The sequence below is a fragment of the Eleutherodactylus coqui genome, chromosome 8 (genome assembly GCF_035609145.1).
Source record: "Eleutherodactylus coqui strain aEleCoq1 chromosome 8, aEleCoq1.hap1, whole genome shotgun sequence".
NCBI lineage: Eukaryota > Metazoa > Chordata > Amphibia > Anura > Eleutherodactylidae > Eleutherodactylus > Eleutherodactylus coqui.
Genome location: NC_089844.1, coordinates 41,972,906 through 42,000,450, shown reverse-complemented (window position 1 = coordinate 42,000,450; position 27,545 = coordinate 41,972,906). Strand labels below are relative to the sequence as shown.

The window sequence follows — 27,545 nt, the reverse complement described above, 5'->3', positions numbered from 1 at the left end:
CACCACGAGCAACAGCACCATCATCATCACTACCGGCACCACCACCACCAGCAACAGCACCATCATCGCCACTACCGGCACCACCACCAGCAGCAACAGTACCATCATCACCACTACCGGCACCACCACCAGCAGCAACAGCACCATCATCATCACTACTGGCACCACCACCACGAGCAACAGCACCATCATCATCACTACCGGCACCAGCAGCAGCAGCAACAACACCTTGAGTGCACAGTGTGGTCTTTGATATAAATCTATGCACAGTCATATGTGAATAAAAGTTGCCAGCTTGCTAACTAATCAGTGGAATCCGCCATGAGCCGCAGGATTTTTTGCAATACCCTTCTCAGTGTGTTGGCAGAGTGCTGTCCTGCAACGTCTGCCTCTTTCACCCAAACTCCAGGACCTGCGGTAATGACTCTGCCAACTAAATAAGCCGCAGTCCTTGGGAGGCTCAATATGTGAGGACAGAAGGCCACAGAGTGCAGCTTGTATCTTTGTGAGCTGTCCCTGTTTGGTGCAGCGTCATGGAATTCCCCAAACCCCGCAGCTAGCTGTGTAAGGTCAGGAAATAATTCCCAGTGGCCGGATTGGCGACTTTGAACGACGTCTGAGGCCACAAAGAGAGAGCTGCAATATTCTCCACGTCAAAGTGTAATTTGTCTGTCTGCTTTGCTGCTATATATGTTGACAACAGCAGAAATATACAATTTCCTAATGTACAGGAATAGGAATATAAACATGATGCAGCTTCTTTCTCTGCTCCCTCCTATAGAACCCTGTAGATTATCTGTCCCTAACAACAGACCATATGTTATACAGGCATATAAACGTGATGCAGCGTCTCTGTCCTGATTGGCTGCACGCTGTCCTTTGCAGCAGGAATTATGGGAAATTCAATTTTCCTGCATTTTTCACAATTCAGACTCACCAGATTTGACTTTGCAAAAATCGGGTTGATTTTATCACCTGGTCCAATTAAGAATCTGAAACACGTGGGCGCATTGCACGCAAGAAAAAAAACCCCGAAAGATAGGGCAAGTCCTATCTTTTTTCGCGCGTAGTAATATCGCGCCAGAATCACGTCTGTGAGAACAAAGCCATTGAAATCAATGGCTTTGCTTCGTCATTTTTTGTGGCTGTGTGTGTTTAAACAGAGGATTGTCCAGACTGGATACATTGTAACAAACCCTTCATTGTGAGAAGTATCAGTTCAGGTTTTCAGCCTCTAGCTGTAAACAATAATGTCCCCGTTCACTGACAGCAAACATAGATTTTGCAATTGGGGAGGAATTAAGACAGAAAGTCTATCAGCAAGTTGCAGAACTGTTGATTATACGGTGATTATGCTTTAATCTCGTCTTCCTGGGTTGTCATCTTTCTCTTGTGTGAGCGCGGGGAGCTTTGTGTTGCGCTGTCTTCCTCATCGGTCCTGGTGTTCTCAGAGGTCGGTTAGTATGTAATTGGGTGCTAATGTGTCTATACAGAGCTGTCAGCAGTCGTGCAGGCTGTCAGCGACACGAGGCGCTTCGCAGAGCTGTCACTGCATGAATGTCTGAAGAACGCCGCTGTTACAGCAGAAATGTTCTCTCCCCGCACCCTCGTAGGTGGCAGCAGACGCCGCAGAGTAATCACATTGTAGGGTGACTCATGGGGACATATCAGGACGGCGCCCGTCATACAGGAAACCTTCCAGAAAGGAGGAAAATAGGAAATTCATCAGTACATCAGCTCAGGTAGCGGGCTGCTCCCCCTATAGTCCCCTCTGACAGAAGGCGGCCACGTCCTGTTATTAGGTACTACAGGCCTAACCATGTAGAGTTACTAAATATCATCATAGTGTCGGGCAGGGTACTACTGGGCTGCTGTATCTAATCCTAATATGTGTGATACTGTCTGTTGAGCTGTATATACACTCTATGTCAAAAACAATCCGCCCCAGAAGTTGTCATTTTCTGGTAAAACCTGTCCTGCAGTTCCATCTCAGGCAGATATGTAGATGATGAGAGTTGTGGTGATTAGATGGACGGTCTTGTCACCTGAGCCCTAAAAGAGGTTCCCCCTTGGCCTATAATGCGGCTCTCGGAGGCTCCTTGTGTGTAGTGACCTCTTCTTCAGCTTGTGTGCAGCTTGTTGTCCACTAAACGCCTCTACGACGCAGAGAAGAGATTTCACCCCGTTACCAGAGTCTGAGAGGGGCGCATTATTGGGATGTGAGAAGGTGGATGGTTGTATCGAAGAATTGTCCTCCACCGGCCGTTCTGACCAGACTGTTAGGGGGTATTGGGACCAGTGGATGTGTGAGGACACACAAGGTGACCGGGCTCAGGACCCCCCTACAGACCACCAGTAGAGAGGAGCATCTGACCAGACTGTTAGGAGGTGGGATCAGTGGATGTGTGAGGACACACAAGGTGACCGGGCTCAGGACCCCCCTACAGACCACCAGTAGACAGGAGCGTCTGACCAGACTGTTAGGAGGTGTTGGGACTAGTGGATGTATGAGGGCACACAAGGTTACCGGGCTCAGGACGCCCCTGACAGACCACCAGTAGAAAGGACCGTTTGACCAGACTGTTAGGAGGTGTTGGGACCAGTGGATGTATGAGGGCACACAAGATGACGGGGCTCAGGGCACCCCCTACAGACCGTCAGTAGAGAGGAGCGTCTGACCAGACTGTTCGGGGGTGTTGTGACCAGTGGATGTGTGAGGGCACACAAGGTGACCGGGCTCAGGACCCCCCGACAGACCACCAGGAGAGAGGAGCGTCTGACCAGACTGTTAGGAGATGTTGGGACCAGTGGATGTGTGAGGGCACACAAGGTGACGGGGCTCAGGATCCCCCGACAGACCACCAGTAGAGAGGAGTGTCTGACCAGACTGTTAGGAGGTGTTGGGACCAGTGGATGTGTGAGGGCACACAAGGTGACCAGGCTCAGGACGCCCCCTACAGACCACCAGTAGAGAGGATCGTCTGACCAGACTGTTAGGAGGTGTTGGGACCAGTAGATGTGTGAGGGCACACAAGGTGACCGGGCTCAGGACCCCCGACAGACCACCAGTAGAGAGGAGCGTCTGACCAGACTGTTAGGAGGTGTTGGGACCAGTGGATGTGTGAGGGCACACAAGGTGACCGGGCTCAGGACGCCCCCTACAGATGACCAGTAGAGAGGAGCATCTGACAAGCATCAGCAGCTCTAACTGTTTTATTGTCTGCCATCCAAAGACAGGTAGTGCCATCATTACACCCCTGTGTCTGTCGAAATCAATTCCAGGCACGTGGCTGAAGGACATTTGGTCTCACGGCACCCATTATGTGTACAGCCTTTGTCACCCACCATCACCTCTGTTTACAGTTGTATCCAAGCTAGAGTCAGCCCAACAGGGTACTAGAGCCTCCATGCCTGCCTGTATCACATCTTGTATCCAAGCTAGGGGGTACAGCAGGGTACTAGAGCCTCCATGCCCGTATAACATCTTGTATCCAAGCTAGAGGCGGTACAACAGGGTACTAGAGCCTCCATGCCCACCCATATCACATCTTGTATCCAAGCTAGAGACGGTACAACAGGGTACTAGAGCCTCCATGCCTGCCCGTATCACATCTTGTATCCAAGCTAAGGGTGGTACAACAGGGTACTAGAGCCTCCATGCCCACCCATATCACATCTTGTATCCAAGCTAGAGGCAGTACAAAAAGGTACTAGAGCCTCCATGCCCCTCATATCACATCTTGTATCCAAGCTAGAGGCGGTACAACAGGGTACTAGAGCCTCCATGCCCGCCATATCACATCTTGTTGTCCATCATGTGTGATACTGTTTCCTGAGCAGCTGTATCTAATCCTACAATCTATGATAGTGCCCCCTGAGCCCCGTGTATATCTAACCCTATCATCTTGGAAACTGCCGAGTCGCTGTATCTAATCCCATCATGTGTGACACTGTTAGCTGAGCTGCTGTATCTAAGCCTGGCATACGTGATACTCTCTGCTCCATACATGGCACTATGAATTGCGCTGATACAGAAATAATAGAGAAGCTACTTCCTCCCCCCGAATCCACCGCACACCGAAATGAACAATAGTGCAACGTGAGCGCAAACACGAACAGACTCCAGTAAATAATTGTTTGTCATTACCATCTGTCAAGATCAGAGGGATGTGAGGCCGTGCCTAGAAGAGACTGCAATCTACATAATCAGAGCGACGGCAGCGAGCCAACGGCGGCCGGCTTTACGATCGCATATCACACGAGCGAGCCCGAAGTGCCAGCCGGCGGTGAACATTACAACCTCCGAATCCGTCATTCATTTGCATAGTAACACTGGCTGATATAATGTGAGCGTGCGGTTCCACCTATTAATTCTGCTCAGTCTCCTATAAAACCCTAAAAAAATATATCATAAAATGCGTCAGCGTCTGATTGGCTTTAAGAGCGCGTTGATTTGCTGCTTCAGTTAATGTCCTTCGCTGTTACCGGTGTCAGAGCAGAGAAAATGGCTGCATCTACCCCTCGGCTAAAAATGATTCAGATGACAGAGCCCCCATTCTCGCCAACCAGAAATGCTCCATCCGTAAATTCAGATGGGGGGGGGCATCATTCCGATGAGTAATCGCCGCGCTTCCTGCTGTTCCTTTCTCATGCAGATGGGATGACGTTAAAAAAGAAAAAAACGGAAAACTCATAAGATTTGTGAGGATTTTTATGGCGTTTTCTGTCTCATTTACTAGTGAAGACATTAAGCGGCTGCAGGCGCTTCCGAGCGACGACTATAATAACCCTGCTCAGTCGCCGCTGACCATTTTGGGAAGAGGAATTATTATGGCTCCGGGCTTGGGGTGACGAATCCAAACTTTTCGGCTGTGCAACTTCTTAACTAGCAGACAAGAGCGGAAAAGGAGATGCTGGACGCAAAAACGTAGGAGGAGGGATATATTGTCAACCATGGAAGGGCCTAGGGTATATAGGGACACGACACGCCTGCAGATTGGGAAACTGCAACATAGGTGCAGCGGCGTTCTTAATCACAGCCTGAAACATTAATGATATGGCGGAGTATTAGTCGTCGTTAGGATGGATCGGCCCTGCACAGAACCTTCTATTGATACCCCCTCCGCAGTGGTGTACAACTTAGCACAGTGCCAGCCTTAGTTTAGATGCCACATAGAATTTCTTTTTTTTGGCGTTCCCCCGTTATAAGAAAAAAATTATTTTGAATTGCCCTGATAGGCAGTCTGCCTGTTTTCTGCTTGTGCATACTCATACCAGAACACCTCAGTGACTAAATGCAGCACCAAAACCAAGCTCATAGCATAAATACAGCACCAGAACCAACTCATAACATAAATACAGCAGAACTAAGTTCATAACATAAATACAGCCCCAGAACCAAGCTCATAATATAAATACAGAACCAGAACTGAGTTCATAACATAAATACAGCATCAGAACTAATTTCATAGCATAAATACAGCATCAGAACTAAGTTCATAGCATAAATACAGCACCAGAACCGACTCATAACATAAATACAGCAGAACTAAGTTCATAACATAAATACAGCACCAGAGCCAAGCTCATAACATAAATACAGCACCAGAACCAAGCTCATAACATAAATACAGCACCAGAACCAAGCTCATAACATAAATACAGCACCAGAACCAAGCTCATAACATAAATACAGCACCAGAACCAAGCTCATAACATAAATACAGCACCAGAACCAAGCTCATAACATAAATACAGCACCAGAACCAAGCTCATAACATAAATACAGCAGAACTAAGTTTATAACATAAATACAGCACCAGAGCCAAGCTCATAACATAAATACAGCACCAGACCTAAGTTCATAACATAAATACAGCACTAGAACCAACTCATAACATAAATACAGCAGAACTAAGTTCATAACATAAATACAGCACCAGAACTAAGTTCATAACATATATACAGCACCAGAACTAAGTTCATAACATAAATACAGCACCAGAACCAACTCATAACATAAATACAGTCAAACTAAGTTCATAACATAAATACAGCCCCAGAACCAAGCTCATAATAAATACAGCACCAGAACCAAGTTCAGTATATAACTATAGCATTAAAACAAACCTACGTACATAGGTACAGCACAAGGACCAAACTCATAAAAAATACAGTACCAAGCTCATCACATAAATGTAGCACCAGAAGTAAGCTCATAAATACTGTACCCCAACCAAGCTCGTCACATAAATACTGCGCCAGAACTAAGCTCAGTACATAGATACAGCACTAGAAGCAACCTCATGCCAGAACCAGGCTCATAATATAAATACAGTAGCAGAACTAAGCTCTTGTGTTGTAGGGGTGCTGACAGAGGAGCCTTGGAACATCAATGGAAAGAAGACACAACTAGAAGGAGGATGATTCATGTCGCTCCACAAGATGCTACCACACGGACGAAGAAAATCATCTGCCCGGGTGGACCTAATGGGGGGAACTGCCCTCAGCCTACATCCATCCACCTAGAGCCCCTCCTACAAGCTGGTGAGCAAAATGAATAGAGTACCTAGAGTCACATACTGAAAAAGTACCCAGAAGGAGCCAGAAGACACCCGACGCGCATTTCCTTTCCTTTTTTTGCTACTAAGATGTGTACTACTACTGTCATTATATGTATATGTACAACTACTCCGAGGGACCTATATACTCTCATATAATTAGATCCTTGGTTTTATCTTTGTCTCCTTGTGTTGTTTGTGATACGTATTTATGCGTCTCTTCAATGAACTAATTGTGTGACCTCATGCCCCTTTTTTGTGTTGGAGTCGCCTTATATTGATGACTATTATTACGGCCGGCTTTGATTCCTAGGGGTAAATTTTGGAAAGTCCTGCATGTTTCCCTCTTCCATCTACAACAGTCTGTAAACCTCTGGGAAGTGAGGAGAATAATTACTGGAGTTTTGGGAGAGGAACGTCGTCCCATTCTTGTCTGTAGGATTCCAGCCACTTCCAACTTTTTTGGAATTGGGGTTGTACCTAAGTCTTAAAAGTGCAGAAGCAACATTTGCAGGCCCAAATGCCTATTGTCCCCCTAGGAAGATGGCAGCATTATAAATGGTAGATGGAGTCACTGTGACAAGTTTGCCTCTGATAAATAGTTTTATGGCCCAGGGAGTTACCTAAACAACACTGCCTGTTCATTAAACATCTTGCACAGTCTTTCTATATGATCGGGCACAGGGACTGGGATAGTGGTGAAAGCTCTATAGGTCTCCAGACCACCAGAGCCAATGACACCCCCTTTGTGATTTATCCTGTACCTGAACACTGTATGGATGGTCCGGGCTATTATAATATTGTAAAAGGCGTTGATACTCTGTGAAATATAGTGATACATTGTATCAGACTCGATACACAATATATTAACGCATTTCACGAAGAACAGTTGGACCCTTTGCACATGTTGCAGGTTCGGTTTCGTATTATTCGCAGCGCCAACGCCTGCTCCATCCGCCCGCTTTTCATGGTTAGGCTTAGGACTGTTGTGAGTGGAATGGATGGAGCATTTAATGCTGATCATTAACAGCTCATTAAGAAACCACTGATTCCTCCGATGCCCTGGCACAGACTCTGCGCTTAGTCTAGACAGAGATACCGGGAACAATTGTAGCATGGCAACTGTAACGATTAATGGCAGCGACACAACGAACAGAGAGATAATTACTGCAAAAACATCTTGACACAGCGAGGAGAAGGCTCATCCCAGCGTGCCGGTCATGTGACTGCGCCAGGGGCTTCTTGGGTCAGATGTCTAGGGGGATAATGTTTCTCCTTGTGGAGAGTGCCAAGTTGGCAGAGGGACGCTAACAGGCCAGGCAATGCTCCCTGGGTAAAAGGGTATGTAAATATGTGGGGGACCCGCAGGAACAGAGAGGAGATGGATTACAGATCGGTAAAAATAAACAAACAACTTCACTGCGCAGCTGTTACAATGTTACCGTCACCCTGCAGAAATCAGCGGTACAATACTCGAATGCTTTACACTCGTCAGAACACGGTGCAAATAAGGGAGATGGAACAATACCTCTGCAGCGCCACCTATTGGAAGGCAGCATTATATAAAGAATCTAACATTGACTTGCAGGAATGCTGCCTTCCAATAGGTGGCGCTGCAGAGGTATTGTTCCATCTCCCTTATTTCCATATTACTCAGAGGAGCATGAATGGCCTTATAAGTCTCCTCACTCACTCACCGTCTAGATGCTCTCCCTAAGGAGAAAACAAACTCTCTAGTAACTCTGCTACAGTTCCCAGTACAAGTCCCGGCCCGCTGCGGCTCATAACACTCAATATTGAGTCTTTCAGCTATGTAGACAGCAAATGTACCAAATGTGCACTCGTAATGCTCTTCCAAAAAGCTAAAGGGGCTTATTTACTAATGCTGTTTAGAGCAAACTTAGACTAGGCAGTCTTAAAATGCGCCAGTTTATCACACTGGTTCTGCTGAATGACACATCTGTCGAATTTGTAGATCGTCTAGTCCAAGTTTAGACCACTCTTAGTTGACGCCAAAAGTTGTACCAGAAAACTGCCGAATAGTCATTGCCCCTGTAACAGCAGGCCAGGTCCCATTGACTTCAATGACAGCTGCACCTGCAATTCCAAACGCGGCCACTACACAAGAGTCAGAGCAGCTGCTTCCACCCCGACCCTGGTGTATCCTGGAACCGACAGCGGGATACACCAAGGTATCCTTAATCCCCTTTCTTAAAAGGTCTATTGCAGGTCAAATGCGATATTTAAAACACTGTGTATCGGATGGACCCTAGACGAACGCTGACCGCCACCTGATGGACCGCTCCTCTTCTACTTTGCGGTGGACGGCTCTGGAAAATCACAGGATATATCCAAAGTATGTATTACCAATTCATAAATCAGCCATCCGAATATGGGATCTAGCCAAGCGAGTGGCGGGGTGCAGGGACCTCCCTTCTGAGACCCCTCTGTGGGATATTAGCGGACTCTTACATCTTTATACTCTTCTTGATTCTAGATCTGGAATAATATCCACATATGATACGCCCCGATGAGCTTCTCCAGCTCCGTCACGCAGTGTGCGCCCAGTAGTCTGAGCCTTGTCCAGCCACATCGACCTATCCTTTGAGTGGGATACGATATATGCAAGAGCTTAAAGGGTTAATTTCCTCTCTAAATCCTCACCTGATTCAGTCTAAATTTTCAGCTGTACCCCTAAGGGCTTATTCAGACGAGCGTATATCGGCCGCCGTTTTCACAGCTGGCCGATATACGCTACCATCTGAGCTGTCTCCCCCTCACGGTCTCTCTGCCTCTCTCCTCCCCTCCAACTGTTTGCCAGCGCACGAAAAAGTTGTGCATGCAGGACTTTTTCGTCCTGTAAAAATGCCAGGCGGGTGCAGGAAGGAGCGGACCCCATTACAGTCAGTGACGTCTGTTCGGCACAGTTTGGTTCATCCACGGGATTCCATAACGGAATCTCTAGCGCAAATGTGCATTTAGCCTAAGAATAGAGGATGAATGGAGATCCCTCCTTCCATCGCTTAAGGCCTGAACACACGACCGCGATTTCATCCCGTCTTTCTACGTGTAAGAAAAGATAATGCAGGACCCATCCAGCTGCTTTCTATTTTAACCGTGCGCAATAGCGTGAAATTTAAATGGTAAAAAAACCAACAACTTTTCACTGGTTCACGCTCAGTTGCGTCGAGCGTCTTTGCGCATGCGCCCGTGTGTCTAATCCCCTGCAAACGAGAAGCGGTTTCACGTTGTGAAATCTCATTTATCAGTATCTCAAGCGGTAAATGACCTGTCACACGGGACTCAATAGTCCGCAAGACGCAGTGCAGATGCAGATTTTGTTGCGTTCTTTACTGTAGAATGCGTTCCTCGAAGCAGATCAACGAATTTCTTGCGTTTTTTAATGCAGACTTTAAATGTGAAATACATCTTCTGTATGTTAGAAATCCACAACAGCAATTCTGCAGGACGCCCTAAATTCTGAAGTAGAAGCTTTTCCGCTGCGGAATTTAATCTTGCAGTTTTGAAGTAAAGACGGGCGGGTGCGGAATTAAAGCTCCATAGGGATAACAATGTAATGCAGAAATGTCCGTGCGACTAATTCCGTCCCGTGTGAAAGACCCCAAACGCATTCAGTTCTGCATTTGACATCCATGCTACATTACTCCCAAAGGACTGGACCTGACGGGGAGTCGCACCAATCCCGATGTCATGGATGCTTGGCACCTGATGCTGATTTCATAAATTTTTATGCAAAAAAAACATTTTTGGGCGTGCAAAGCATTGGTGATGCAATGGGTGGGCAGACGGCCTCCAACTATGGTGCATGGAGAGATGGTTAATATCATTCCCTATGAAAAAAGTGTCCTGAAAACTGCCCGAAGTTTGGTGATGTGATGTATTTCTTCTAGTAAGCTTTCCAATCCCTAACAGACCAACGACACAGTTGTGTGAGGTCGAAGCAGCGACTATTACAGCGATACGGCACTTCGCGGTTACTCATCACCTCTGGTGTATTCTTACTGCCCTATGATTTATCAGCATGTGTGCTAGTAATTTACCCAGGACATCGCATTTAATCCTGAGGGGGTCGGGTAGTGCCTGGTTATAGGAGGTAAAGAACCACATACATGACTTACATCCCTTGTAATGTATCAAAGCCCCAGCTGGACCAATCATTGGAGAGAAAAGTATTTCAGTTGGCTGATTGGTTGAGGGTCCTCTAATAAGTGACATCACTCTGCCTGAAGCAGTGATGTCATCAGTCCCATCTCTGGCATTGTCAGTTCCCCTCTTTATAATATACAGGTATGATTTCATGTATACACGAAGGCGCCATTAAGACACCAAGAACCCCAGATTACTGATCAATTCCCTTAATCTAATAATCCAGCACTGCAGAATGTACAGAAGTATGAACTGGACGTACATCCGGCGCGGCTCACCTATACAAACGATGTCCATGAATCCATACATCCCATAGCAGATCTGGAAGAGCAGGTCCTGACGCTGCCACTTAGCTGAGGGGCTGAATGTTGACCAGATGAGCCAGGAGATGCTGGCAATGAGGAAGAGGGTGCCCAAGATGGCCGCTGCAATCTGAACTTTCTCAATGACAGTCAGGGAGATGGCTTGCCACTGGAAATAGAAGGAGACAAAGCTGAAGAGCGGAGGAAAGACGGCCTGCTCTGGGGGAACACATTAAAATCATAGTCATAAAGAGAATTTTGCTTTATGACTACACTAAATAGATCAAATATTCTGTGGTCGTTAATCTCATAAATTATCTTTATAATAATCAGGCCTGTTTTCCTGATCCAGAACACCAAATGCTCCGCACAGACTAGAATTACATTAAATAATTTTTGCTGTCTGCAGCCACCACTAGGGGGAGCTCACTGTTTACAGATTTATACAGCCACATCTGGGAGAAGCATACAGTGTATAGATATATACAGCCACCACTAGGGGGAGCTCGCTGTATACAGATTCCTACGGTCACATCTAGGGGAAGCATAAAGTGTACAGATATATACAGCCACCACTAGGTTGATATTCCTGCATACAGATATATACAGCCACCAATAGCAGAAGAATACAGTATACAAATATATATATAGCCACCATTAGGGAGAGTTCACTGTATACAGATATATACAGCAACAACTAGGAGGAGCTTCCTGTATGTACAGGTGTAATGTATACAGCCAACACTAGGAGAGCATGCAATATATAAATATATACAGCTACCACTGGGGGAATCTCACTACGTAGAGATGTCACTAGGGGTGCAAACGGTATATAAATAAATACAACGACTATTAAGGGGAGCTCACTACATATAAATATATACAGCCACAACTAGGGTCACCTCGCTGAATACACATTTATACAGCCATCACTAGGGGGGGGGGGCTTGCTACATACAGATTTATCCAGCCAACACTAGGGGGATATATATATATACACACACACACACACACACTAAGGAAAGCAAATTGTATACAACAGAGAAGATCACTTCCTGGTTACAGGATTCATAAATCCCACCTCCAGGAAGCGATAGCTCTGATTGGCTGAGTAGCACTCGAGAACCAATCAATGCTGCGCTCGATGGACCAATGCAATGACTGTGATTGGTTCTTTGACCGCTGCTCAGCCAATCAATGCAGTGGTTGAAGAACCAATCACAGCCATCGCTTCCTAGAGGCAAAATTTATGTATCCCGTAACCAGGAAGTGATCTTCTTTTTGCAGCTGAGAACTGCAAAAAGCCTGTTGGAGCTCCGGAGAGTTTAGGGACCTGTACCAAGCCTGCTAGGTAAGTATAATAAGACCTTCCCCAAAAATAAGACCTAGTGCCTCTTTTGGGGTAAAAATTAATATAAGACAGGGTCTTATTTTCTGGAAAACACAGGATTTTATTATGTAACTGTATATGCGGGGGATTTGGAAGTCTGTATGGGAAAAACTGAGCCCTGACCCTTATAAAGATATTAAGAAATCGGTTTTCAGGTACAAACATAGAATGCACCTGAAACCGACAGGATGGTAAGAGATGGAGATTCACAAATCTCTGCGCATTTACTAAGATTTTGCGCAAAATTGCAGCAATAAAGTAACACAAACCCACCACAGTGATGAAAGTAAGAGCAAGAAGGAGAAATATACTAGATAACGTGAACGACTCCAGACACGACAGAACTGAAGTAAGCGGCGAGTGGCGCCAGCAGTCCTCGGCCGCGGACACTTACCTTTACCTGAAGAGGGTTCTTTGTACTTATGGCGATGACGTGGTACTTGTAATAACACAGCTCACAGCTCCAGGACCCCCGCTCACTGATCCACTTAATGAGACACGGCTGGTGCGTACAGCGTACGGACCCATCACAGCGACACGGACTCAGCAGCTCCCCCTGCAGGATTTAAACACAATTGCTCCCATGAAAAAGTGGCACAATGTACGCGGGCAGCATGCCAGCTGACAAACATAGATTGCATTTAAAGGGGTTGTGCTTAGATATTCACGTTTTCTCTATCCGCAGGATAATTGGCTGACGGGTGGGAGACTGACCGATCGCGAGAACAGGATGCCAGTGTCCCCCCCCCCATGAATGAGCGATGCTGCCCCATTTATCTCTATGGGACCGCCAGTGAGAAGTTGCAGGCACTATCCAACATTCACCATCAGTCCCATAAAGAGGAATGGAGTGGCGCCAGAGATGCTTGACCACTCCACTTATATGGGGGGGACATGAGACCCCTCTTTTTGTGATCAGACTCCCACCAATGAGATGCTTAAGTTTTATCCTTTTGTTCAATGTTATACACTAGTATGTATACTTGTCCTCTATCTCCTAAGCATGATTCTCAGGTCTCACACCGCCCTCCCACAGATCTTTCTCATGGGAGCGCTCTGGGGCGCCCACCTTTGCATTTTAAGGATCGTGAATACAGTATAAGTTTCATTTCTTAGAAATCACGTGTTTTAGTAGTAACACACACCTTAAGGCATTAACATATGTTAATCATTAGAAACTAAGCCAATCATGAGTTCTTATGACTTTAGGGGTATGTATTTCTATCGCTATGTCATTTGAAGTATATATGTACCATGATGCTATTAATAAATCAGAAGTGTACTGATGTTGATATAAGCATTGTGTCAGTCTCAGTAACTCTGCATACATGCATTTCTCAATAAGCAATTTGGAGCAGTACAGTGAAGTCAGAGGGATATGAATTTTTCCCATAACAGCATGGAAGCTCTAGTGCTCAGTTAGGCTCCCTTTAGCTTGGGGCAAGATGTGATACAGGTGGGTATTATGGTTCTAGTACCCTGCTGTACCATCTCTAGCTTGGATATATGATGTGATACTGGCGAGCATGGAGGCATACAGATTCCTTATGGTATCCTTCGGCATATTATCCACTACTGCTGTAACTGAGCCTCCAGATCATGCAAACTCATAGGCTGTCATAGATGGTCCCATACATGTTCTATTGGTGAAACTGTTGGAGCTGCTCCTCCTTGTCTAACAATCAGATGATCCTCTCTACTGGTGGTCTGTAGGGGGTCCTGAGCCCGGTCACCTTGTGTGCCCTCACACATCCACTGGTCCCAACACCCCCTAACAGTCTGGTCAAACGCTCCTCTATACTGGTGGTCTATCGAGGTCCTGAGCCCGGTCACCTTGTGTGCCCTCACACATCCACGGGTCCCAACACCTCCTAACAGTCTGGTCAGAACGGCCCAGGGGGGGACAATTCGTCGATAGGACCATCCAGCTTCTAACATCCCAATAATGCGCCCCTCTCAGACTCTGGTAACAGGGTGACATCTCTTCTCTGCGTCATAGAGGCGTCTAGTGGTCAACAAGTGGAAGAAGAGGTCACTACACACAAGGAGCCTCCGAGAGCCTTTTATAAGCCAAAGGGGAACCACTTTTAGGGTCTCCGGTGACAAGACCGTCCATCTAATCACCATAACTCTCATCATTTACAGATCTGCCTGAGATGGAAATGCATGCCAGGTTTTGCAGCAAAATAACAACTTCTTCTATAAGCTGGATGGTCTTTGACAAAGAGTGTATTTGCATTCTGTAATTTTTTAAACTTATTTTTGTAACTATTTTCACAGTTTTCCACTGTAGCTGGGGCATCCATAGGTAGGGCTGTGGAGTCCCATTTTGGTGGAGTCAGAGTCGGCAGAGATGTTCCAACTCCAGTTTATAAAAAGAAAATGTATCTTATAAATATAGTATAATTAATTCAAAGCTGAATTTGTTGCATATTTCCTTTCATTGGACTTTAGGAACGTTTTGAAATATCCTATAAATATAAGTTCTATTCATCCAAGTGCAAAAACATTTGACAACGAGGATGCGGAATGTAGGATGTAGCTTGATTATTTTATGATAATGGTGATGAAAAGCCTGATGTCACCATTTTAATACAGCAAATTCAGCACTTAAAAAATATGAGTCATACATGAAGGAGTTGGAGTCTGGGAAAATTGAGGAGTCGGAGTCGAAGGTTCGGTTACTGACTCCAGAGCATTATCCATAGCAGCCCCAGTGACAGGGACAAACACCCCCCCCCCCCCCCCCCATCTGTAACATTAGTCACTGGCTGAGCTGGGTATGCTACTCGGTCCTTATTGGGTTAAAATCTTGGCACAACCAATTTAACTGCACAACAAGAAAAAAAAAGATAGATAGTGGGTGCAGCGTCCCTTTAAGAAGGGATATATCAACACTCACAGATTGGGCTCTTAAAGGACCTGCCCCTCCGAGCCGACAGCCGCAGCCCCCTGAGGTTAGGGAAATGGTTCTGTGTTATCCGTATGTCAGCAGAGTAACAGGCGGCGGGCAGATGGTGTTGTCTCTGCGCCGAGAAGACGCTATTCAGTAATTACACATTAAATCTCTGGCTTTAGGGCTCGTTTTAGCGGTGAAGTTTGTCCTTCATTTAGCATCATGAAGAGTTCTGCAACTTTCTCAGAGACTTTCCATTTCAGTTCTTCACCAGTTTTCTCTGCTTGCTGTCAGTGAATTGAACGCTCTCTTCTGCATCCAGAGGCTGAATAGCTGTACAGAACTAATACTTCTCACAGCTGCGGGTCTGTAACAACTGCATCCAGTCTTGTGTAAATGAATATATTAAATTGTTTATATTCAAATAACCTTGAAATGAGTTACATCCAGTTGGTTTGCGCTGCTAAGCGAACGCCATTATCGTCTGGCCGGAGGCGTCTATCACTTCACACAACGCAGTCCCTGATGACAATAATCTGTGATTTTGCCTACGGCTAGATAGGAGTTTGCAGATGATCATGAACAGGACAGGACATGGGATGAGGAGAAGGAAAACTACAGCGCAATCTCCAAACAAGAGTGCCATGCAGTGCCCCGATAATACCACTGTACAGCGCCCAAATAATACCACTGTACAGTGCCCACATTATAACACTGCACAGTGCCCAAATAGTATGACTTTACAGCACCAAGATAATACCACTGCAAAGTGTTCAAATCATAACACTGTCCAGTGCCCAGACAATACCAATGTACAGTGCCCAAATAGTATGACTGTACAATACCCAGATAATACCACTGCAAAGTGTTCAAATAATACCACTGTATAGTGCCCAGATAATACAACTGTGCATCACCCAAATCATAACGCTGTACAGTGCCCATATAACACTGCATGGTATCCAAATAATACCACTGTACAGTGCCCAGATAATACAACTCTACAGTGCCCAGATTATACCACTGTACAGTGCCCAGATGCCCACATAATACCACTGTGCAGTGCCCAAATATTATGACTGTACAGTGCCAATATAATACCATTGTGAAGTGCCCAAATACCACTGTACAGTGTCATACAGTACTTACATAACACTGCCATACTAAAGTGCTATATAAGGTGGAAATTATGCTTCCATACTGATCCTAAATATCACCACTGACTATGTAGTACTTAAATAATACTGCTATGTAGTGCCCATCACGCTGTGCCCAAGTAACAGTGCCGTAAAGTCTACAAATAACACTCCCATATAGTTCCTAATTCGCACTGCCATATAGAGCCATATATTGTTAACATGAGTCTAATACCAGCACTACACAGAGCACAAATAATACTTCCATACTGTGCTCTAATAAGAATCCTATATGGCCCTTAACTAATCTCGTCATACAGGTCCCAAATAGTGACACCATGTGCAATACAGTGCTACAGTGCGCTCACATAATGCTGTCATATAGTGCATAAATATTACTACCATGTAGTACCCCAATACAGCATCTAATTAATATAAACAGCAGTGCACACTCTTCTTCTAGAACAGTCATATACAGTGCGGCCTTAGGTGAGATAGCACCATCTGCGAAAATTTTTGGCACCATCCAGTCACAAGAAATAAATAGTATATATCGCACTGATAGGCAGCAAGATAGCAGCATAGCTACAACAGAACAGCTCAGTAAATATATACGGTACCAGAACCAACCTCAGGACATAAAACAGCACCAGAACCAACCTCGGTACATAAATACAGTACCAGATCAGCTCTGTAAATATGAACTGTACTACAACCAAGCTCATAACATAAATACAGCACCAAAACAGCTCAGTGAATAAATACTGTACCAAGAACCAAGCTCAGTACATAAATACAGCACCAGAACCAAGCTCAGTACATAAATACAGCTCCAGAACCAACCTCGGTACATAAATACAGTACCAGATCAGCTCAGTAAATATATACTGTACTACAACCAAGCTCATAACATAAATACAGCACCAGAACCAAGCTCAGTACATAAATACAGCTCCAGAACCAATCTCATGTCATATAGTACCAGAACAGATGAGTATATAAATATATCAACAGAACAACTTATTGTATAAATACAGCACCAGAACCAAGCTCAGTACATAAATATACCACAAACCAACCTCAGCACATAAATACAATACCAGAACCAGGCAGATAACATAGTCACAGCAGGAGAACTAAGTGATTGTGTTGTGTGGGCGCCTATGAGCTGACAGCGGCTGACTCAGAACATCAGGAGGGAAGACACAGAGCCAGGAGGAGGATGATTCATGTAGCACTACAAGATTCTGCCGCATGGAGGAAGATGATCATCTAATCAGGCAAAACTAAATAAGGCGATTGCCCCCTAGCATACATCCGCCTGACCCATAGAAGCTGGTGGCCCGCTGCCTGTGCAACTGCATGGGACGCATGTAGCTAAAGCCAGGCATGGTCATATATAGTGCATAAATTATATTACCTTCGGCTGAGGACAAGCGCTTCAACTGGCTGCATGTGGTCAAACAATGTCCACTCGCAGCGCCAATAGTTGCACTATTTTGTGCAGCCGTTGGCTGTCCTGGGTGGGCACGGTTTAGCCATATGCCGCCGCTCCATTCATCTCTATGGGACTGCTGAAGATAGTAGAGCGCTGTACTCAACTTGTCTTTGCTAGTCCCATAGAAACAAGTGTAGGGTCAGCAAGCACGCTCGTCCACCATAAGGGGAAACAGGAGATGTACCCCATGATCAGTGGGAGTCCCAGGGACCCTGTGTAGTCTGCTCTGCAATCATCTGTTACTCCTCTGTTGCTTCTTCTTGATAACTGTAGAGGGGAGTAACACATGGCTGCTGGATCAGACTACAGAGGGTTTGTTTGTAGTCTGTAACCATGGTTACCCATTGGCCAGCACAGCAGCTGTAGACATTAAAGAAAGATTTTTAATTAAGACTATCTGCAAAGTTGCTTCATTTTTTTAATTTTAGATTAATTTGAGCAATAAAAAATTAGTTTTCAAAAGTCTCCACGCCCTCGGAGAGAAAGGAATGTACTGATTGCTTCACAGAAATCAATGATTTTCACAGGCGATTTTCACATGTGAGTTCTATGCGTTACAAGATGCAGAAAGTCATCAGAAAGATACGAAAATAGAAGCCATTGTTTAAATAGTCAATTTACATGAACGAAAAACCTGCGGAGCGTCCTATTTATTCTGATAGAACACGGAAATCCTGCCCATTATGTGCTGCGGGCGCGTTATAAATCGCATCGCGCTCACATGTACGCACCAGTTTCACATGACTGCAATTTGATATGCACATTTTTCCTTTTCAAACAACATAGAATTTTAATACGCATGATAATCGCACGTACCGCGATGTGATACAATTTTCATGCACTTGCAGTGACACTTGTGGGTTCAGGGGCTCCTGCACACGGCCGATTTTGCACATGTTTTCACTTAAGCAGATGGGCGTTATTTTGTCCTGTTATGCGGCCGTGAAAATCTTAACGGGATGAAACGAAACCATTGATTTCGATGGTTTTGCTTCCACTAGTGGGATTCTCGCTCGTTAGTACTACATGTGAGAAAAGACTGGACCTGCCCTATCTTTCTTGCACGTAGTTAAGGGTGCATTCAGATTACCGTATATCAGCTGGGTTTTCACGCCCAGCCAATATACGGCGCCTCTCTCTGCAGGGGGAGGAGGCTGGAAGAGCCAGGAGCAATGCACTGACCTCCCCTCCACCCCCCTGCACTATTTTCAATGAGGAGAGGCGGGACCGGGGCGGAGCTAATTCCTGAAACTTAGCCACACCCCCATTCCACCTCCTCTCATTGCAAATAGTGCAGAGGGGCGGAGAGGGGGTGGAGAGGAGGCAGAGAGGGGGCAGGAGCTCAGAGCACTGCTCCCGGCTCTTCCGGCCTCCTCCCCCTGCAGAGAGAGATGCCGTATATCGGCTGGGCGTGAAAACCCTGCCGATATACGGTCGTGTAAATGCACCCTAATACTGCAGCACCTATCGCCCCACTTTTTTTTTCAAACCTGTGCGCTATAATACGGAACAGTCAACAAAAAAAAAAAGAGAAGTCTGGTTCATGCGCTAATGCACTCCGTATGCGGGCATATTAGCGCATGTGCCCAAGCCGTATTTGCATGGGCAAGGAACTGCGACCAATGCTGCATTTGTAAAAATGTGATTTACTAGACGATGCGATTTGCGAGAAAAGCGGATTGCATCACTGAACGTGCGTGAAAATTACACGCTTTTTTAATAGGACTGAGACTCGCACGTACACGCGAGGGCAATGTCATTTGTAACTCGCCCATAGAAAACAATGGGTGAATTTTCTACTTTCTCGCAGAACAGTCAGACATGTTGCATTTTTCCGTCTCACACTATTGCTGCAAGAGGAAAATCGTACAAGCATATAGAACCATTGAAAACAATGGCTTCCATTTCCGTGCGAGTTTTGTGCTTCTCGCAACCCACTTAAGCCTCGCAGGAAAATCGTACATGTAGCTACGCCCTAAGGCCTTATTCACATTAAAAAAAGGAGAGGGGGAGGGAGATTACCTGCGTCCGGTGATCGGAAACAAGGACAGCTGACTCTAATAAATCATTAGAAGTCATTTCAAGGATTTCCGCGCTATAGTGTATTTTTCCCGTGTTACGTCCGTGTAAAGGGACGAGAAAACACTAATTAATCGCAAGACTTGATTGCGGCAATTTTTAATTGATGCGATTTTCGGCTGTTTAGCGGCCAGTGTGAAAACGCATTACCTGTGTGAATGAGGCCTTAGGCTAACCTCACATGGGCGACTGCGGTATGCTCCCCGCCATGTTATATCACTAGCATGTAGCACGCTGCTGCCGACCCCATTGAAAACAATGTGCCTGCGATGCGAAAGCACGCAGGAACATAGAACATGTCGCGATTTATTTCCCGCATTGCGGTGCCATGCAGGAAGTCATTGCTGATGTGTATGCCTCTATTCAAAAGAACGGGGTTCATATTTGTGCGGCTCTCACTGCACAAATCTTGCGCAATTTTGACTCTCATGTGTGAAGTCGGCCTTAGGATGAAAAATAAAAAGTGTCACCACTGTACACAGGTTGTCTGTGGTATTGCAGCTGAGCCCCATTCACTTCCATACAGCTGAGCTGCAGTACCAGACACAACCTGTGGACAGAGGTGGCGCTGTTCATGGAGGAAGGCAACCACGAAAGGATGCAAACAATACGAATGTGCTGCGTTGCTGACTGAATATACAATCAATCAATACATGGAAACAAGTCCATTATGGATTCTGACCGCAGCACAATAGTGCAGCTTTGGATGTGAGTGGAGCAGAACTCAAATTGGGTTCCACATAATTAAAGAACGTCATTTGCTTTATTCATGTCAGCGCCGGCTCGGCTCTGCTATGCAGCACTTAGCAGAAGGTAGGGGCTTCTAATAGAGCCTCCCAAGACTAAAACACCGTCCACTACCGTGCCGCGTACTCCGCGCAGAGACAGAATCGGATTGTAATAGCCTCAGCGCCATCACCAGCCGATGAACCAGAAGACAAAGGGAAGTCAGTCTGACAAGTAAATGGTGGGCAGGGCGCCTATACTTATTCCGCTGGCTGACTCAAGGTAATTTCTGCTTATTTGCAACCGTAACATTTTCCAGTACGGCGTCCTGATCAGAAAGGACGGACGGAGCGTGCAGTCGCAATACGCCGGATATGGCGGCCTCACTGGGTGAAATAAAGCCTGAAGTAATCACTGTAGATTTTAACTAATTCAGCTAATGTGGCGCAAATCTAAGAACATATATAAAATAGATCGGATATTAACCACTTCCTGACCAGAAGCTTTACCCGTCATCATCCTTAACAGAAAAGTTAAAAGTTGGGTATAAAAGTTGGTTAAAAAGTTGGAAAAGCTAAAAAGTTGGGTATAACAGTTGGGCGCAGCCGGGAACATATGAGATTACACAACGGTGTATTGGCTTAATTCTCCGTTTATTGTATAACCAGTATGTATACACCTTTCGTGGCTGCCCAGCCTCTTCCTCAGTATCTGCTGGAGTCATACGGCAGAGGTCAGTCCTCTGATCTCACGTCTGCGGAGTAGTTTAAGCACTTAGGCCTCAGTCAGACGGGCGTTTTTTCGCGCGATTTGCGGATCACATAACAGATGCGCATCCGCAAATCGCGTGACCGGGGCCGACGATTCGCTGAAAAATCTGCACGTAGCAGCGTTTTCAGGGAAACGGGCCGATCAAAGAAGCGTTGTCCGCTGTTCGCCCATTGAATTCAATGGAGCCGGCAATACAGCCGGCTCCATTGAAAGCAATGGGCTGCCGGCAAGTGCTGGATGAATTTTAGGGAAGGGCGAAAGTGAATGGGTGAGTGAGAGCTGCCTCTGATTGGTGAGGGCTGTGACCAATCAGAGGCAGCCCATTCAGCAGGTGGGGATTTTAAATCCCCGCCTGCTGAATACTACACAGAACAGTTCAGGAGAACTGCTGGCCGGCTGCGGCTGAACTACGGCTGCAGGGACAAGGTGAGTATATATATTGTTTTTATTTTTACACATTTTAGGATGATTTTCAGGGAAGGGCTTATATTTTTAAGCCCTTCCCGAAAATTCATCCCGCGCTCGCCGGCAGCATTGCCGACTCCATTGAATTCAATGGGCGAAAATCATTCTTCTCTGCCACAGCTGTTATAGCTGTGGCAGAGGAGAACGATCTTTAAGTATATGTTCTCAATGGGGTCGGTGCTGCTGCCGCCGGCCCCATTGAGCGCATATATAGAACACAAGGAATCGCAGAACGCAGATAGGCGCATTCTGCGAATCGTTGTGTTCTATAATTTATCGCACATCCGCATAAAAAGCGGACATGTGACCGATCCCATTGCGAAGCATTAGGTCTATATATCTGCAGATCGCATGCGCAAATCGCGCAAAAAAGCGCCCGTCTGACCGAGGCCTTAAACTGTAAACAGGAGCTGCTCAATCTTGGAATGACTTCTGCTTATGGAGAATGGCGGTAGGTGGGCCGTAACGATCCCCGCTGCTACGCCTCCAATTACATGAATGACTATCGCTCCCATGACAAGCACAGGAGTGATAATTCAGATGCCCCAGAGGGAAGGACTAGGCTCGCCGATCCTCCTGGCAACATGTAATGGGTTCATCTGCACCAAGCAGACGTTTTAATTTAAATAGAAAGAGTCCTAGCATTAAGTTCCCTTTAAACTGAGTTTCCGTACCGATCATCGCGCCGCCGCCGCCGCAGGTTTTCTTTATAGCCTCGCTTGTCTCCTGAGTTCTGCACGATCTGCTGATTGCAGAGGGTGTTAAAGCACCAAAGCGACTTCTGTGAGTGTTTTATGTGTCGTATTTCTTGGCTATTTAATCCCAGCTGTGTGAGACTGAGCCGCGGCAGAAGCCGTCACTTCTGGTTTTATAACTCTCCCAAAAAATCCTGGAACGAGACAAAACGCTGAGGCAGAAAAAATAACACTGGTGTTTTAATTATCTGAATACGCTCGACTTCCCAGGGAACACTGCTCATTGCTATTTAAGTGATCTAAGACAAATGGGCGGCTTGTCCTCACTGCGCCGCTGCTCTCTGCTGCAAGAGTACAGAAGCGTCTCACCTCGCAATTGAATTTAAATCACAAAGAATTTTGTGAAGTGAGTAATAAGGTTGGGTACAACACCAAAGTATGCGGAGGAAAAGATGCCTGACAGTACGGTACAATGCCTTTAAGTAGGACTAGGAAGAGTTTCAATCATTATTAATATTAACATCAATGATAGAGTCATTACCATAAAAAGTTACGCAGTAAGGACAAAGCACTGCACCTGCAGACAAGAATATAATGCTTAGGATACTCTCACCTATGTACAAGAATATAACTACTAGAATACTGCCCCCTATGTACAAGAATATAACTACTAGAATACTGCCCCCTGTGTACAAGAATATAACTACTATAATACTGGCCCTATGAACAAGAATATAACTACTATAATACTGCCCCTATTTACAAGAATATAACTACTATAATACTGCCCCCTATGTACAAGAATATAACTACTATAATACTGCCCCAATTTACAAGAATATAACTACTATAATACTGCCCCCTATGTACAAGAATATAACTACTATAATACTGCCCCCTATGTACAAGAATATAACTACTATAATACTGCCCCCTATGTACAAGAATATAACTACTATAATACTGCTCCCTATGTACAAGAATATAACTACTATAATACTGCTCCCATGTACAAGAATATAACTACTATAATACTGCTCCCTATGTACAAGAATATAACTACTATAATACTGCTCCCATGTACAAGAATATAACTACTATAATACTGCCTCCTATGTACAAGAATATAACTAGTATAATACTGCCCTCTATGTACAAGAATATAACTACTATAATACTGCCCCCTATGTACAAGAATATAACTACTATAATACTGCCCCTGTGTACAAGAATATAACTACTATAATACTGCCCTCTATGTACATGAATATAACTACTATAATACTGCCCCCTATGTACAAGAATATAACTACTATAATACTGCCCCTATGTACATGAATATAACTACTATAATACTGCCCTCTATGTACAAGAATATAAGTACTATAATACTGCTCCTATGTACAAGAATCTAACTACTGTAATACTGCCCCTGTGTACAACAATATAACTACTATAATACTGCCCCCTATGTACAAGAATATAAGTACTATAATACTGCTCCTATGTACAAGAATATAAGTACTATAATACTGCCCCCTATGTACAAGAATATAACTAATATAATACTGCCACTATGTACAAGAATATAACTACTATAATACTGCCCCTATGTACAAGAATATAACTACTATAATACTGCTCCATATGTACAAGAATATAACTACTATAATACTGCCCCTATGTACAAGAATATAACTACTATAATACTGCTCCTATGTACAAGAATAAAACTACTATAATACTGCCTCCTATGTACAAGAATATAACTAGTATAATACTGCTCCATATGTACAAGAATATAACTACTATAATACTGCCCCTATGTACAAGAATATAACTACTATAATACTGCTCCTATGTACAAGAATAAAACTACTATAATACTGCCTCCTATGTACAAGAATATAACTAGTATAATACTGCCTCCTATGTACAAGAATATAACTACTATAATACTGCCCCCTATGTACAAGATTATAACTACTCTAATACTGCTCCATATGTACAAGAATATAAACTACTATAATACTGCTCCTATGTACAAGAATATAACTACTATAATACTACCCCCTATGTACAAGAATAAAACTACTATAATACTGCCTCCTATGTACAAGAATATAACTAGTATAATACTGCCCCCTATGTACAAGAATATAACTACTATAATACTGCCCCCTATGTACAAGAATATAACTACTATAATACTGCTCCCTATGTACAAGAATATAACTACTATAATACTGCCCCTATGTACAAGAATATAACTACTATAATACTGCCTCCTGTATACAAGAATATAACTACTATAATACTGTCCCCTATGTACAAGAATATAACTACTATAATACTGCCCCCTATGTACAAGAATATAACTACTATAATACTGCCCCCTATGTACAAGAATATAACTACTATTATACTGCCTCTTGTGTACAAGCATATAACTACTATAATACTGCCCCTATGTACAGAAACAGAACTACTATAGTATAGCCATTTCAGTAGTTGCTGTAATAGGGCATCTCAAATTATTAATTTATCTCTGATTGAAGTGACAGCGTTGCTCAGTTGAATGCTGCTGTCACGTCAATCTGTACCAGGCACAGCGCTCTATATTGTATAGTAGTTGTGCCTGGTATTGCAGCTCCATTCTATTCACTGAATGTGATTGACCTGTTCTGTGGCCATGTGACCAATGAACGTGATATCACAGGCCTGAGGCTTACCCAGGCACCTTGGCCTTTTCAATCAGCTGATCAGCAGAGTTCCTGAGTGACGTACCCCCGCTGATCAACTATCTTGTGCAAAGGTCATCAATAGATTAGTCCTGGAAAACCCTTTAAAGGAGATGTCTCGAGGAAGCAGTGAATTTTTTTTTTTGCCCAGTCCCCCTAATTAAGCATACATTACTAATTGCCCCTGTAAATGACTTTTCTAGCTGGTTTCTACTTACAGTTCCAGCGTTTCAGCAACTTATAAAAATTTTCCCAAGATGGCCGCCAGCTCTTTTCCCTTCGCTTGCTGTAGCCCGACGTGCGCGCTCCTGAGACGCTACCAGCTGTGTCTCCCTGACAACCAGACGCCCCGCAGCCGCCGACCGGACCCCTGGATTCAACGCGGCCGACCACGGCACACAGTCACCCACCGCCAGGCAGCAGGTAACCGGCGCAGCCCTCCCAGCCCAGCGACAGTTCCCCCGGCCTAGCAACAGCCCCCCCCGGCCTAGCGACAGCCCCCCCCCGGCCCAGCGACAGCCCCCCATCGCAGCGACAGTTCCCCCGGCCTAGCGACAGTTCCCCCGGCCTAGCGACAGCCCCCCCCGGCCTAGCGACAGCCCCCCCCCGGCCTAGCGACAGCCCCCCCGGCCCATCACTTACCTGGACGGCTGGGCGGCTTCTCGGCTGGGCGGCTGGGCTGCTGGGCTGGGCTTCTCTGCTGGGCGGCTCTGCACCTTCCTCTAACAGAGGATGGTACAGAATGGCCGCTCCAGCGCGCTCCCGAGCAGTGACAGCTCGTCTGCGCATGCGCAAAAGAGCTGTAGTGGGGAGCACACTGAAGCGGCTCGTGCTGAAAGGAGAAGACCGGACTGTGCAAGCGCGTCTAAAAAAGCAAGCTGCCAGTGAATTTAGACGGAACCATGGAGACGAGGACGCTAGCAACGGAGCAGGTAAGTGAATAACTTCTGTATGGCTCATATTTAATGCACGATGTATATTACAAAGTGCATTAATATGGCCATACAGAAGTGTATAGACCCACTTGCTGCCGCGAGACAACCCCTTTAAATAAATTAATAGGATTATGAAATCTTTACTTCCTTCTACCTTTGTGATGTTCTTGCTTAGCAGATTTAGTTCTCCTGCACACTAATGTGTTATTTCATGGACAGCACACGGACCCATTATAGCCTGTAGGACTAAGCACACGGCTGCTTCTTCACACGGACCAGCGGTGTTCGGAAGAAAACTCCTCACATATCCTATTCTTATCGAGGACGAGAATTAGGACATGTACATGCATGTCAATGTACAGGCCGTCCGTACATTGGATAGCATACAGACAGTTGCCCGTATGGTGCCCGATCAATGCTGCACCTGAGCCGCCCCAGTGCAACTCATTTAGGCCCAATGCACACAGGCGGTATTTGTATTGCGGATTCTGGAGCAGGTGTTTGCCTCCGGATTCCGCAGCAAATACTGCCCACAGAAATGCTGTAGAAAATTGTTTTTCCATGTCCACAAGCGGAAATCAATTGCGATTTTCCGCTTGCGGAGGGAAAATCGCGGCATCTCCTATTTCATTGCGGATTTCGCATGGACAGCTTCCATTGAAGTTAATGGAAGCCGGCCGATTCGCGGCCTGTATGCAGCTGGCACTGCAGACGGGGCAAAAATTTGCGTCATCACCTAGCGATGGCACAGCGTCATGTTTACTGCGCAGGCCAGCACATCCGCATTACAGATAAAGAACATTGCGGACAGGTACGCAAGGGTCCTCAGGGTTCACCGGCCGGGCACTGATTCAGATTCTGCTGCGAGATCCCGCATGTGGAATCCGACCCGGTCGTGTGCATTCGGCCTGACGCATCGAGTCTTCGCCCGGCCTTAGACTGGCCACACAAATTAGATCACTCGGCCCCCAACTGTGGATTATGGAATGAAGATATTCACATTTAAAGGGGAACAACTAAAATGCTGTTTTATTTTTATTTGCAATTGAATGTAGGCTACTGTTCTCTGTTATCATCCATTTCCAAATGGGCAGAGACCGACTTCAGAGATATTCTTCAATGAGACGACTTCCCAAGACATGCAGAAAATTCCCATCCCCGATAATCACAACCTCATGTGAGAT

The 27,545-nt window shown here is 45.4% G+C and overlaps 1 protein-coding gene across 1 annotated transcript in view; it reads right to left on the bottom strand.

Annotated features, from left to right (window-relative positions):
* MARCHF4 (membrane associated ring-CH-type finger 4) overlaps positions 1–27,545 on the bottom strand; it is a 94,527-nt gene that overhangs the window by 33,132 nt on the left and 33,850 nt on the right. Inside the window, exons 2-3 of the mRNA XM_066577369.1 lie at positions 12,814–12,975; positions 11,006–11,198 (exon numbers count right to left, since the gene is read on the bottom strand). Coding sequence (XP_066433466.1) covers positions 11,006–11,198; positions 12,814–12,975 — 355 coding nt within the window. The remainder of the gene's footprint in view (positions 1–11,005; positions 11,199–12,813; positions 12,976–27,545) is intronic.